Source organism: Lipotes vexillifer, unplaced genomic scaffold (assembly GCF_000442215.2).
Source record: "Lipotes vexillifer unplaced genomic scaffold, Lipotes_vexillifer_v1.1 scaffold3, whole genome shotgun sequence".
NCBI classification, from domain to species: domain Eukaryota; kingdom Metazoa; phylum Chordata; class Mammalia; order Artiodactyla; family Lipotidae; genus Lipotes; species Lipotes vexillifer.
The window spans coordinates 7,283,038-7,299,147 of NW_006783631.1; the positions used below are offsets into that span (position 1 = coordinate 7,283,038).

Sequence of the window (16,110 nt, forward strand, 5' to 3'; positions counted from 1 at the left end):
ACATATGGTGGCTCATATTTATGTTTTCTGTTCTAGGTTCTTCTATTTTATTAAATCTCTACCTTTATACATTCTAATGAAGGGAGATAGGCAGTAAGTTATAAATGTAACAAGAAGCAAAATGTTACAAGATGATTAGCTCTATTGGGAAAAAAAAAAGAGCAGGGTAAAGGAATCAGAGATAGTATGAGTGAGGTGGGGATCTTGCAGTTTTTTACATGGTCATCAGAGAAGAACTCTTGAAACCAGTGATATTTGAGCAAAGACATGAAGGAGTCAGGGGTGAGGTGGAGGAGACTTGGGAGTACCCAAAGAAGATCATTCCAGACAGAGAACAGGAAATGCAAAGTCTGAAACAGAGATGTGCTTGTTCTCTGGGAACTGGTAAGGAAAGCATTGTGGCTGGGACCCAGAGATGAGGGGGAATGTAGTAGATGGTGAGGAGAGAGAGGTAATGAAGACCTTAGGACCTTATAATCGCAACAAATATACTGCCTTCTACCTGGGCATATATCTGGAAAAGACAAAAATTCTAATTTTGAAAAAATACATGCACCCCAATGTTCATGGCAGCACTGTTTACAATAGCCAAGGCATGGAAGCAACCTAAGTGTCCATTGACAGACGAATGGATAAAGAAGATGTGGTACATATATACAATGGAATATGAGCCACAAAAAAGAATGAAACAATGTCATTTGCAGCAACATGGATGGACCTAGAGATTATCATACTAAATGAAGTAAGCCAGACAGAGAAATACAAACGCCATATAATATCACTTATATGTACAAAAAAAGTTAGAAATGAACTTATTTACTCTTTTTCTTATTAAAACAGAAATAGACTCACAGACATAGAAAACAAACTTATGGTTACTAAAAAAAAAAAAAAAAAGAAAGGGCAGGGAGGGATAAATTATGAGTTAGGGATTAACATACATACACTACTCTATATAAAATTGATAACAAAGACCTACTGTGTAGCACAGGGAATTACATTCAATGTTCAATACCTTGTAATATATAGTGGAGGGCTTCCCTGGTGGCACAGTGGTTGAAAGTCTGCCTGCTGATGCAGGGGACACAGGTTTGTGCCCCGGTATGGGAGGATCCCACATGCTGTGGAGCAGCTGGGCCCGTGAGCCATGGCCACTGAGCCTGCACATATATATATATATTTATTTATATATGAAAAGAATATTAAAAAAAATTAAATTTATATACTTATATATATATATATATATATGTATATGAATCACTTTGCTGTATACCTGAAACTAATGCAACATTGTAAGTTAAATATATTTCAGTAAAGAAAACCAAAGATGTTGCCTTCTACACTGGGAAAGATGGAGACCCACTGGAGAACTTTGAGCAGAGGAGTTGTTGGTCTTCTTTATGCATTAACATGCTTGCTTGAGATGCTCTGGGGAGAATAGACTACAAGGGGTTAGAATAGAAGAAAAGTAGTTAGGAGGCTATTGCAAGAGTCTGCGTTAGAAATGTTGGTTGACTGGTTGAGTTGATTGGTGGGGAGTCAAAGAAGTGGTGAGACTCAGGATATATTTTGAAGGGTGGGGGACTTCAAACTATGTCATGCCCTATTGGACATAAGGTATGAGAAAAAGACACCAGCGAGGAATCCAAAATTGTTTGGCTAAGTACCTGTATGTAATAGGATTGTTGGTGCTTAAGTTGGGAAGAGTCATAGAAAGAACGGGTTTGGAAGAGGTCATGAGTTCAGTCTTGGGCATATTAACTTTGAGGTGCCTATTAGCCAACAAAGAAGAGAGATAATTAAATAGAGGAGTCTGGAGTTGAGGGCAGAAGACCAGGATGGAGATATAAATTTGAATATTGGTCTGCATTTAGATAGTATACTGGGTTCAGCTGCATCCCCCCAAAACTGATGTCCACCCAGAACCTCAGAATGTGAACTTATTGGAAATAGAGTCTTAACAGATATAATTAGTTAAGATGAAGTCATGCTGGATTAGAGTGTACCCTGAATCCAATCACTGGTGTCCTTATAAGAAGAAGGAGATAAGGATACAGAGACTCAGAGACACATAGAGACACACAGAGGGATGAAGGCCATGTAACATGACAGTAGAGGCAGAGATTGGAATGATGCAGCTGCAAGCCAAGGAACACCAAGGATTGCCAAGAGCTACCAGAAACTAGGAGGAGACAAGGAAAGATTTTCCCCTAGAGCATTTGGCAGAAATATGGACCTGCTGAGACTTTTTGATTTCAAACTTATAGCATCCAGAGCAATGTGCTACAGTAGCCCTAAGAAACCACAAATATGGTATTTGGAGCCATAACACTGAATGAGATTGTCAAGGCAGTGAATGTTGATAGAGAAGTCCACAGGCTGAGCCCTGGGACTGCAAAATTAAGAGGACAAGGAGAAATAGTGGACTCAGAAGTGAGGGAAAAGGAGGGGCCAGTGAAGTGGGAAGACAATTAGGAGAGAGTAATGTTCTCAAAGGCAATTGAAAAGTTTTATAAAAGAGAAGAGAGTGATTGAGTACAAGGCTGGTGAGAATAAATTGGAGTTCATGAATGGAAAATTGGATTTAGCAACATGAAAGTCATTGATGATTTGGCAATAGAAGTTTTGATGGAGACCCTGGGGTAAAATCTTACTGGAAAGAGTTTAAAAGAAAATGGAAAAGAGCAATAAGATTCAGGAAGTATAACATTATGCCTCAGGAGTTGCATCATAAGCCAGAAGAAAGCAGAGAAATATGGCCATGGCTAACATTAAGAAAGTTGAAGAAGTTTCCTTTTATTCCATTGAAACTGAAAAAAAAATGCTAATGTGGATGATGACATAGAGACGAAGAAAAATTTTAAAGAAAGGGAATATTGCTTGAGTGATGTCTTCAAACAGGTGAGAAGAATAAGTAGTGCCTACGATGACATTAGATAATCATGGACAGTGCATATAAGTCAATAGAAAGGAAGGCAAACCATAGAGGCTCAGAAATTGATCTGATATGGTGACAGAAGTTTCTGGGAGTTTTGCTCTGATTGCTTCAGTTTTCTTAGGGAAGCAGGAGTCAAGGTCATTACCTGAGATGGGGGAAGGAGAAGGTAAGTTGGAGATCTGAGGAAAGAAGAAGAGCCATTAAGTAATTATCTAAGTCAGTGAATGGACTTAGGAAATACAACGAGGTTGAGAGGATACAAGAAAGCCCCACTTGAAGTTGATCATGAATAATTTAAAGTGGCTTATAAGCAATTTGCAGGGTTTATATTTTTTTTGTGCCAGCTAAACCTTGCAGAGGTACATTAAAGGTTGGATTTTAGCAGCTATGGTTTTGCCAAGCAAATATCTTCATTCAATAAAGTATGAGTGGGCCAAGGGAATTGAGAGTTTATACAACAAGAGGGTCATGGTGATGCACCAGCAATTTGAGTTGGGTAAAGAGAGAAGAGAGAACATGAAGGGGTTGAGGAACACTGAGTGTTTGGTGAGATTAGTCCTTACACTAAGGATTGTGGGATATACGGTAGCTCTATTTTTAGCTTTATTAAGGAACCTCCATACTTTTCTCCATAGTGGCCGCACCAATTTACATTCCCACCAACTGTGTAGGAGGGTTCCCTTCTCTCCATACCATCTCCAGCATCTACTATTTGTAGACTTTTTAATGATGGCCATTCTGACCGGTGTGATGTGATAACTCATTGTAGTTTTGATTTGCATTCCTCTAATTATTAGCATTGTTGAACATTTTTCCATGTTCCTGTTGGCCGTCTGTATTCTTATTTGGAGAAATGTCTATTTAGGTCTTCTGCCCATTTTTTTTTTTTGTTACCACATAATCAAGCAATTCCACTCCTGAGCATATATCCGGAGAAAAGTATAATTCGAAAAGATACATGCACCCCAATGTTCATTGCAGCACTGTTTACAATAGCCAAGACATGGAAGCAATCTAAACGTCCATTGACAAGTTAATGGATAAAGAATATATGGCACATATATACAGTGGACTATTAGCCATAAAAAGAATGAAATAATGCCATTTGCAGCAATGTGGATGGAACAAGAGATTATCATACTAAGTGCAGTAAGTCAGATGGAGAAAGATAAATATCATATGATGTCACTTATATGTGGAATCTAAAAAACTTATATAAATGAAATCTATGAAACAAATATAGACTCACAGACAGAGAAAACAACTTTATGGTTACAAAAGGAGAAGGGGAGCAGGAATAAATTAGGAGTTTGGGATTAACATACACACACTACTTTATATAAAATAGATAAACAACAAGGACCTACTTATAGCACAGGGAATTATACTTAATATCTTGTAATAATCTATAAGGGGAAATAATCTGAAAAAGAAATATATATATATATATATATATATATATATATATCACTTTGCTGTACACTTGAAACTAACACAACATTGTAAACCAACAATAGTTCAATTAAAAAAAAAAAGAAAAGAAAAAGGATTGTGGGAATCCAGGGATTAGGTGAAGGGAACCCAAAAAGGAGAAGATTGCAGTCAGAGAGTGAAATGCTTATAATTGGAATTACAGAGAGGCTGCAGTTAGTAATAACAGATACTGAATTCTGATATTGATCCCATGATGTACTAATCAATCATGACTAACAGTTTGGAAAACATTTTTAGGAGGAGGTATTGAGGTAGGGGTACATGGATACATGAGGCATCACTGTATGGGTCACATTTGGCCCATGAATAAGGAGAGGATTTCTGGCAAATATCTGTAAGAGGAACATTCCACGTGGAGAGAAAAGCAGCTGTAAAGACTCTAAGGCAGGCGTGGACTCGGCACGTTAGGGGAACACAAAGTAAGTCAACAGTGGCTGGAGTTTAGTGAATGAGGGCAAGTGTAGAATGAAATAAGATCATGTAGGACCTTAGAGAAAGAATTAGGATTTTATTCCAAGTGCGTTGGGGTGTCATTAAAACATTTTAATTAATGACATCAGATTTACCCTTTAAAAAGCTTATTTTGACTTCTGTGTATCGAATTGAGGGGTTTGAGGGAAAAGAGTTAAGACTAGAATCTGGGAAGTCAGTTCAGATGTGTTACAATGGTCCAGGTGAGAGATGATGATGGATGGATGATGGTGTGATGGCTGAGCTGGAAAGAGGTGTAGAGATGCAGGATTTACTTTGTAGAGACCAGAGAGCTGCTGATGACTTGGATGTGTCGTATGTATATCTGATAGAGGAAATGAACAAAGTAAGAATGACTCCTAGAGTTTTGGCCTAAGCAACCAGAGGATGGATCAGACAGTGAATATAGAAGAGGAGCTAGTTGGTAAGGATGATCTGGTTAGCAGACACTAAAGCCTTCATAGGAAGCTGCATAAGTCTGTAATTGATGTTAACTGATGAGGATTGGATGGGAATCAACATGTAAAAGAGCTCCTTCTTTCAAAGTCAAATGATAAAGCAAGAAACTGACATGCTCTATTAACAGAAATATAAGATTGGACTCCTGTTCCATAGTGGTACTCCAACACTTCATGGGTTTTTCCATTGATGTTTGTGGGAGCTGGTATATTTGTCTTCCCTTTTAGATCTGACATGAACACTGGGTACCCAGGTTAATTTTCTTTAAATATCACTTTGTATAAATCAGCCCAGTCATATTGTGTTTAGAGCCCTTTATGGGGTCCCTCTTTACAAGAATAAGTCCAAATTATTTGTCCTTCTAATACAAGCCTTCTCCATGTGGCTTCTCTCTTTATTACCACTCTCTTCCAAGTTCTAGGGTTTTAGTTTTTCCATCTTTCAAAATGAGGAGGTGGGTTGGGTGAATATGTGCCAAGAGTCTCATCAGCCCTACTGGCCTATGGGTCTACACTTCAAGCATGGTAAAATTCAGACACATTGCTCTGCTTATATCTCTACAGCTACATAAGCATAGTACTTTTTTTTTTTTTGCCTAATTCAGTTCTACCTTCTTCAATAAACTTCTTTCTCTGAAACACTGTTTCTCATTACCTCAACCTTATAAGTGCTCATTGTCTTCACTCTTTTGAATTCACAAAACATGTATCTATATTGTCTATCAAATCACTCACTTTTCCCTTTGCCCAACCATCCACTTCTCTATTCATCAACTCATCCATCTATTTGACCAGACATGTCTTCGGAGGCAACATGATCTAGTGGGAGGAACATACACTTTAAAGTTCTATACTCCTGGTTTTGAATCCCATTTCATTATGAATATCATTACTATTATTTTTATTATTATGTTTTACTTTTAGAGCATTTTACTGTACTGAAATTGTACTTTCTAATCTGAGAATCTGATAAAAAATATCTTTAGTACCAGATTAAAAACCTAATGTATATGTATAGGTGATTAACTTTGTAACACAGCAGAAACTAACACACCATAGTAAAGCAATTATACTCCAATAAAGATTTTAAAATAAATAAATAAATAATCTAATACATGAAAGGCATATAAGCAGACAAGTATCACCTTGCTTTTGCCTGCTTCAGATTATGAACTCCTTAAAGATAGAATTATAACATTATAACTATTTGTTAATTTAGTATCTGACACACAGTAGACATTGAATAATTGCTAGTTTATAATGTTGATGAAGTGGTAATAACATTCTCCAGAGTGGCCATTTTATTCAACAAATGACTTTTGCGACTTGAGATAGCAGACCCTGTGTTATTCTCTATAGACACAAAGATGAATAAGCACCTATTCCTCCTAGAGAAGCTTACGTTCAAGGAGAAAGACAAGCAAAGCATGATACACTGAGGTTGTTACTAAAAGTGAGCACAGTGACAATATAGGAAGGAAGATAATCTCAGTTTTGGGAGCAAGTGGAGACCTAGGTCACATCAGGTGGGTCTTAATGAAGGAGAATTGGTTGTCATAGAGATAAGGAGGCAGCGGTGGTCCCAGAGGAAGAAAAAGTGCACAAAGGCAAGGAGGAGCATTATTTGAGGGGTGTTATTTGGGGTAGTTCAGGTGTGATTCAGTTATGAAAAATATGTATGTGATAAAGTTGGAAGGTAAGAAAAGGACTTTGCATGTCAGGCTAAGCAGTTGGAATGTTTCATGTAAAATTAAGGAGCCTTGGGATTTTTTTAAGCAGTAGAATCACATGGCCAAGTAAGTCTATGTTAGAATACTCATATTAATGACAGTATGGAAGACAGACTAGTGTAGGAAAACTGGCAAAGTGGGAACATGTAAAACACAACAAAGTGATGTTCTTAAAAAAACAGATGTGAGCATCTTTCTCCTTGAGACGCTGAACTAGATATATGGTTGGAATTTCCAATTCTGAGTTTCTAGTCCATAATTTTAATCTTCTCATGAGTAGGTGATTGTCAAGAAGAATATAAATAGTAAAATGGTTTTCTAAAAGGAATATAGTTATCATTTGTAGAGTATTAGAGCAGCTTTGAATATAGATCTATCAGAGAAACACAGGGAGAAGCCATGTGAAGAAAAAAGAAGCACTTGGAGTGATGCATTTACAAGCCTAGGAACGCAGGCATACACCAGAAGCTCAGAGGAAGCAAGGAAGAATCCTAGCCTAGAGCCTTTGAGAGAACAGTTCAGATTTCTAGCCTCCAGAATTTGGCACAATAAATTTATGTTGTTTTGAAAAGAATGAAAGGAAAGAAGGAAGGAAGGAGGGAAGGAAGAAGGGAGGGAAGGAAGAAAGGAGGGAGGGAGGGAGGGAAGGAAAGAAGGAAGGGGCAATAAGTAAGTAAATAGACAGCACAACCCAATACATGTTAGGCTAGAAGTGAGCACAAGATCTATAGGAGCAGAAGAGGGCACCTTGGAGAAGCCAGGTAAGGCTTCCTGGAAGAGGTAACCTGGTGCTTACTCTTGGAGTTTGAGTAGGAATAAGCTTAAAGGGAAAAGTTGAAGTGGAAGACTGTTTTTGGCTGAGATGAACACATGGGACCCTGTGTTCCATGGGAAAACCATGCTCTTTAGAGCTAACTAGATTTCGTTTCTGAGTCTATCACTTACTGTGAATGATGAAAAGTTATTCCTCCCTGCACCTCTGTTTTGTCATCAATCAAATGGAGGAAGGAACAAAAAACTGTTCTAAATAAAAGAGGAGTCATAAGCAGGAACTCAAGCATAATAGAAGCCAAGGGGTTGTAACTTTGTCTAGAAAGTAGTAAGGAAGTTTAACAGAATATGACTACATCCTCTCTGATTTAAAGTAGATTCCTTATCATTGTGTTTAAATACAATTTTCTTTGGAATCATATTTCTCTTTGACATTTTTCAAAATGACATTGATAATACCTGTTGCATAGTTCTAAAAATGATGATATGGATTTTGCCTGGTGACCTAAAAAAGTGAGGGTAGATACAGCTAGAGTACTCCAATATTAATAAAAGCCATTAAAACTTTTACAGCATAGCTTCCAGTGACCAAAGGTTATTCCATTATATGTATGTTTATTCCAGAAGCATATTTGGAAAAGTCTTAACTGGGGCTCAAATCAATTTTTAATTTCCACACCATGAACATCTTATTTCAGCCCATATTCACACACCCACAAATGCATGCCCTTTATAATGTATCAATGTCAACATATACTAACAGAAAAAAAATTAAAAAGAAGAAGAAATGGAGAACACACAGGAGGGGATACATTACAGCTCCCTGAATAAATTGTAGTGAACACCTGTCTAAGACCATCCTTTTGTTGTTGTTGTTGTTGTTTAGATTCAGAGCATCTTCACTCTGTCAGTTCCCTGTCTATTGGACTATATAAACTTGCAAAGTTTACCATTATGTTAAACATTTTTGAATGCAAAGGTAGCGGTGGGAGACTCTAGGGAGGAAATGGAAACAGACAGATGAATCACAAAAAGAAGGTAGAAGAGGGCTTTAGGTCAATGAACTTTTTGGGGTCGTGGGTAATGCCATCCAAGAAGCTGACAGTAACATCATGACACCAGAATATACACTAGAAGGAGAGACGTGCCTCTTTGCTCACTGACCAAGCAGCTGAATACAAAGCTGAGGGGAAGGTGATCAATGAACCTCTGGTCCTGACTGTCACCATCTCACCCCAGTGCCTCCTATAAGACTGGAGTCAGCCCTTAATGGTGTCAAACTTATGTTGAAAAGCCATGGGTTGACTTTCTCCTCCTAGGAGCTGTGTGACAATGAGTTAGCAAGAGGTTTCAGGAGCTCTTCTTAGGGTACTTAAGGAGTCACTGATTGCATCAAACCTCCTAAGAAGGTGAGATCAATATTTGTAGAGCTCTAGAAGAAATGGTTGAGGTGTTTTAGACCTAAACTGGAATGCTGGGGAAGATATAGAATAAATACCTTGACAGGGTCCTGGTTGGGATTACTGACATCTAAGATGGATGGTTGCTAGGCAGGTGTTGGTAAAGATGTATAAAATGGAAGTGATTTCTTAAATGGATAGGTACATACAGAAAGTGTGTATGAATGGCCCACACAGTGGGAATGTAAGAGAGTCCCAAATAACTTCAAGGAATGTGGTCCTTATCACCATGCCTGACATGTAATTATCACATGCTGATTTATTTTATTGGGTTGAATTATATATTAAAAACCCAAGTTCTTAGAAGGAACTGGAAAGAGCATGCCAGCCACCATCCCACTAGTTCACAAGATGGGCCCTTTCCCTTCTCCTGGAAGGCCTCTTGCCCCATGTCTGAACTCCTCTCTGCACCAAATATGCTACTGCTAGGGAACTATGATTAGTTTTAGTTTTTTTGTTTTTATTTTATTTTATTTTATTTTATTTTATATGATTAGTTTTTAAGTGAGAAAATACACCCCCAATGGAAATTGACAGTGATCAGAACCAAAAGGAAAGGAGGAATGAAGGAAACCAGAATTAGTGGTAGGGAGCTTCTGCTATTGGCTGACTCTGTTGGGTAATTGCCTCATTACCCCAAATTATTCTCTCCTATTCTGCCTAGATTATTTTACAATCTTATTTCACATCACATATTCTGAAATTCCAGGAAGGCAATTAGGAAGAAAGGGAGTTCTAGGAAATGGTAGGAATTGAAGAGAGCATGGGAAAATATTTTATCTTATTAAAGTTTTCACAATCCAGTTACAAAATAGACTTGTGGTTGTTTTATTTTCCAAACTGGTATTTTGGTTTCTGATAACACACACACACACACACACACACACACACACACACACACACACACACACATGCACACACATGCACACACAAAAGTATTTCAGCTATACTCAGGATTTTTAATATGGACCTAGATGCTATAGTCACAAGATATGTAATACCTTTTAAAAATGTGAATAATGAAAAGATTGAGACATAGGTCCCTAGAAAACAGTCACAATCAATTAAAAGACAATATGATCATATTTTTGCATTTATGGCTCCTATCTTTAATTCTAATGTCTAATGTTTGTCTTTTAAGGAAGCTTACAAGTTCGCTACCAGCTAAGCAAGGAAGAAACCCATGTATTCACCATCGATACAGAGAACTTTGCCAACAGAAGACTGCACCACCTGAAGATTAACCGAGAGGGCAGAGTGTTTACCATTCAGGTACCTTACTTCCCTTCTTCTCATTCAGCCAAATGTGCCTTTGGTGCTCAATACAATTTTTCTGAGCTTCGACCCCGAGCCAACTGTGCAGCCAAGTTCTGGGGACAGGTAAAAACCACACTCAGCCCTAACCTTTGGAGAATTAGAATAGTGGTCCTCAGGGGGCATCCCCCTCATAAGCATCAGTATCACTTGGGACCTTGTAGGAAATACTAATTCTTGGGCTCCACATCAGATCTACTTAATCAGAAACTTTTCTGTGGGGAGGGGGAGCAGGTGATGCTGATGCCTGTTCAGTTTTGATAACCCCTGAACTGTAGCATAATAAGGAAATCACAAGGGATGGGTAAAGGCTGTGGGAGGAGTGTGCACAGGTGATACAGGAGCATGGATGAGGGCACCCACCTCATCTGGGCCTCAGGTACGGGTAACCCTGAACAACAAGGAGGGGAGGATAGGGGCACCAACCCCCAACCCAGTCAAAAACTTGAGTATAACTTATAGGTGGCCCTCACTGTCTTCAGTTCCTCTGTATCCACAGTTCCCTATCTGTGGATTCAACCAATGGAGGATCCTGTAGTACTGTTGTATAATATTTACTATTGAAAAAATTCCTCATATAAATGGACCTGTACAGTTCAAAAACATGTTGTCCAAAGATCAATGGTACTTACATTCTGGAGGAAGTTAGGAGTAAATTGAGTCTTGACGTTGATTTCTAATTGTCTGGGTGGGGAAGAAAGAGGCAGAGGGTCCCAGTGAGCCCCTGGTCTGAAAGAGCAGAGTGTGTGTCAGGCACTCCACAGAATTTCCGGGGTCTTGGTACAAAGAGGAGCATCAGGCAATAGTGGATCACAATAGAAAATGGGCAGAGTCCAGACCATCCTCCTTTAGAATCATGACCTCAGGTGAGCTCTTAAATCTGCCCAGAAATCACCCCTTAGTCTTTGTTAATTCATCCATCCTCCTGATCTCCTAGATGGCAATTTTAAACTTTCCCTCTCTCTCCTTAGACCGCCGACAACTGCAATTCAATCCCCACTCTTGGTAGATGACTTCATTTCCTTCCTTCTGTGAAAGAATGTAGCATTCAGAAGAGAACACACTCTCAGCACATTTCTCCACCTACTTCCATCTGTTTCTGTGTACCGCTTTCCCTCCTGTTGCTGAAAACGAACAGCTAATGGCTCTAGCAAAGACCTGACCAATCACTTGTGGGCCAGATCTCATACCTAGTGGACAGCATCACTGCAGCATTACCCTCCTCACCTTTCTTTACAGCATTTTTACAGCTCTACTTAATGGCTTCCCAAAGCATAAAGCATGCAAGTATTACAGGCATTAAAGAAAACCAAAAACATGAACAAAAAATTACAGTGTCAGGAGGGAAGGAAAACTCACTCTCTTATCTGACTCCATGTACTGCCCCATTTTCTCTTTCAGTTTATTGCCCAGTCCCTTGGAAATGTTGATTATAGGCTTGGTCTCCAAATTTCCTCTTCCTTTTCCTTAAACCTACCCAATGAAGGTTTGTCACTGAGCGGCCACAAAATCACACTTCTCAAGAGAGCAGTGGCCGGATCTTGCCGAATCCAATAGTCTTTTCCTCATTTGTCTTTCACTGGCATTTGACACAGTGACCTTTTCTTTTGTATATATTCTTTTCCATTATGGTTTATTACAGGATATTGAGTATAGTTCCCTATGCTATACAGCAGGACCTTGTTGTTTATCTATTTTATATATAGTAGTGTGTTTATGTTAATCTCAACCTCTCAATTTATCCCTCCCCCACTCCCTTTCCCCTTTGGTAACCGTAAGTTTGTTTTCTATGTCTGTAAGTCTGTTTCTGTTTCATAAATAAGTTCATCTGTATTATTTTTTAGATTCCACATGTGAGTGATATCATATGACATCTGTCTTTCTCTGTCTGGTTTACTTCACTTAGTTTGATAATCTCTAGGTCCATCCATGTTACTGCAAATGACATTATTTCATTCTTTTTTATGGATGGGTAATATTACATTACAAATATATATCATATCTTCTTTACCTGTTCATCTGTCGATAGACACTTCGATTGCTTCCCTGTCCTGGCAATTGCAGGTAGTACTGTTATGAGCATTGGGGTTCATGTACGTTTTCTAATTAGAGTTTTCTCTGGATATTTGCCTGGGAATGGGATTGCTGAATCACATGAGTTGTCTTTAACTGACATACCCCTGCGCCTCTTTTTGTTCCCCTACAGCCTCTTCTGAACACAGCAACCTGAGTGATCCTATTAAAACATTAGTCAGATCGTGACACTCTTCTGTCCAGTCCCCTTCAATGGTTTCCTTTCTTATGCAGAGTAAAGCCAAAGATCTTGCAGTGGCTTAAGAGCACCTCCATGACCGCACACACCTTGTTCGCTTCCTGCTGTGACTTCTCTGATCTCACCTATTCCTGTCCCCTCTGTAACTCCACTCAGGCCACTCTGGCCTGCTTGCTATTTCCAGAGCTCTTGAATATGCTTGAGTTTGCTTTGCCTAGAACACGATTGTTCATGTATCTACATTGCTTACCTGTACTTGTACTTCCTTCAGGACTTCACTTAAAATTTGACTCAAGGATGTCATCTTTGGGTGCCTTATTTAATACAGCAATCCAGCTCCTTGACTTCAATCCTAAACCACTTAAGCACTGTCTAACATCTGATACAACTTATCTATTTATCTAGTTTCTTGTCCTATCTCTCTCCTCTAGAATGTAAGCGTCATGAGGACAGGGATTCTTGTTTATTTTCATTACCATGGAACCTCCAATTTATCAAGCAGTGTCTCACATGTAGCAGGTCCTTAATAAATATTTTTGACCTAGGTGAATTAATTCCACAAGGTATGTGGAGAAGATTAAATTAGCCCTGTGGAGAGGGGAAGGAAAACCACTGGATTTTAGGCAGGGAAAGTAGCATGGGTAGCCTTTTTTTCCAGAGGCTCACTGTGATTTCTCCATGGAAATACACATTTGGGAGTCATGAGATATAGGACAGAGACCAGGCAGGAAGAGAAGGTAAGGGCCTCAACTAATGCAATGGGGTAGCCAATGAGAGGAAGACTTGAGAAAGGTCTGGAAGAAACGTCAGTAGCCTTAGGTGACTGTCTGGATATGGATTATGGGATAAGTCAAGACTGAATATTCATTTTTTTGATTGGGGGGAAGTTCAGGAGTCATTGGCAAATGTAGGACACAATCACAATTCCTGAATGATTATAATTTAATGGACTCACCTCTAGTATTGACTCTTGAAATAAGAGTTAAAAGTCTTTGGGTTGAAGCTAGATTAGAGGACAAAGGAGGTGGAAATTATAACATCTTTTTTGAACATGTCTTGACTGAGGCCTTGATGGGACATCTAGGCTGCATGCTGGTGGGCATTTGCATATATGACCCCTTCTCTTTTTCTTTCTATTTCCTGTCTTCTTTCCACAAACAAAAGGCACAAATAGGGCAGTGAGAGAACAATGGGGTACTCCCTTCTCTTCTCCATCTCAAGCGTTCCCACCAATCAATCAATAGTCAATGATAAGCACATATCTGTGGAAGACATAACATTTCCAAAGCACAGAAGTAGTAGAAAAAAATGGAGATGGAGAGTTTCTTTGTTTTTTAACTTTAAATCAATTTATTGACACAGTCACATGACATACTTGTCTCTGTGACACTCCCACCCACCCCCATCCCCCCTTGCCCTATCTCTTCTCCTTCCTCCCCACTTAGAACAAGCCTTCCCTGGTGGTCCAGTGGTTAGGACGCTGTGCTTTCGCTGGTGAGGGCGCAGGTTCAGTCCCTGGGTGGGGAACTAAGATCCCATGTCTCTTGCGCAGCCAAATTTAAAAAGCAACAACAACAAAAAGAAAAATAGAAGAAAAAAAAGGAATAAGCTATTTAGTAAAAACAGAAAGGGGTAAGCTACTGCTCCATCTCAGTCTCAGGCATTACTCAGAACCAGTTATAAAGAGAGGGCAGATGGTTAGCACTATACTCAGCCAGCCAGAGGCCTCCAGTAGCTACAAACAGACCCTCCCTCAAGGTATAGTCTTGAGGTACTAGTCCTTCTCCTCTCTGCTCTGTGTGACTCTGGGAAGGAGTCCTTAGGGACCAGGGCTGCAGGCAAGAGTGAGAAATCCTGGTGATGATTTGAGAATTGTAACTTGGCCAGTGGTTTCTAAGGCTCAGGTGCCCTGACCCGTGCCCTGGTGGTGGAGGTAATCTACAGTGTCCCTACTTAAAATATATTAATGTCATTAAACAGATTAACCCAGGTTACCAAAATGCCAGCACAATTACGAGCTGTAAAGAAAGAGGAGGCCCAGCATTTTCAATCCATGGAGTTAATGTCTTCCTTTGAGATGTGAAGACCCTGAGATCAAGAGAGGGATCCCTAGTGTGGGACAGGCTTGGATATAAATCCCAGCTCCATCACTTATGCTCTGGGATCTTAGATGGGTTATGCACCTTTCTGAGGTTCAGTCTATTTATCTGTAAAAAAAAGTTTGAGTGTTGTGGGGATGGGCTGGGGTGCAAATGCAGCTGAGCTCAGTCGGTTCTGGTAAAGGTTCTGTGAAAGAGCATAACTAAGGGACCAAGCACAAAGCTTGGCATCTAGGGCTCACAAAAAAAGAAAGAAAGAAAGAAAGAAAGAAAGAAAGAAGAAAGAAAGAAAAAAATAAAAAGATTTGTTCAATTTCCTTCCTTTTCTCATCTCATTTAATGAATTTACAAGACCACTGGGCATCCTTGATTCTGAGATTAACAAAGCTTCTCGAGGCCAGATTACAAATTTTAGGCACCCTAAAGTTTAAAGGACTGTGATACTTCACTCCCTCACCACCTCACCAACAGCAGTTAAAGAAAATCAATCCTAAAGCATAAAATAAACATAAGGGAATATAACATAATAATGTATTTATTGTTGAAGACTTCAGTGATTGCCTAGTCCCTATCATAAAGAATGAGGTCCTAGAAATAAATATTTGTGGTACAAACCCCCACTTTTTTTGCTTTTGCCCTGTGCATTTGCTAAGCTTTTCAAATGGGTAACCCAGCACCTGAGTCAGTACTAAGGGTGCCCTCAGGTGCACTCAGGTGCCCTCACTCCACATCAGGGCTGGAATCCATTCCCCAACTATCTCAAGCCTTCTTTGAATCATCCTACCTTCATCTCCAAACCTTTATAAATACTTATTAAAATAAATAACCCTTTGATTAAGTGACATTCACCTCCTTCTCCCCCTTATTTGTCATCTGGTTAAAGTAGAAAGGACCAGGTAAGTTCCCAAAAAACAGAACAGTAGGACAAGAATGACTCATATACTAGAACAATTAGCTCTTCCAAGCATGACAGTGTTGAGAGAATCACTTGCATAGGAAATTGATCCTTTGGAGCCTGGGGAGGAGATGAGAGGCAGAAGCTAGAGGAATCTCAGCTCAACCTTCAGTTCTAAGAATCCTTCTACTGTTCTCCACTCAGCAGG

The 16,110-nt window shown here is 39.3% G+C and overlaps 1 protein-coding gene across 1 annotated transcript in view; it reads left to right on the forward strand.

The window, feature by feature from the left end:
* The window catches only part of CNTNAP5 (contactin associated protein family member 5), an 884,418-nt gene that overhangs the window by 822,058 nt on the left and 46,250 nt on the right, over window positions 1-16,110 (forward strand). Inside the window, exon 20 of the mRNA XM_007456361.1 lies at window positions 10,464-10,594. Within this exon, the coding sequence (XP_007456423.1) occupies window positions 10,464-10,594 (131 nt within the window). The remainder of the gene's footprint in view (window positions 1-10,463; window positions 10,595-16,110) is intronic.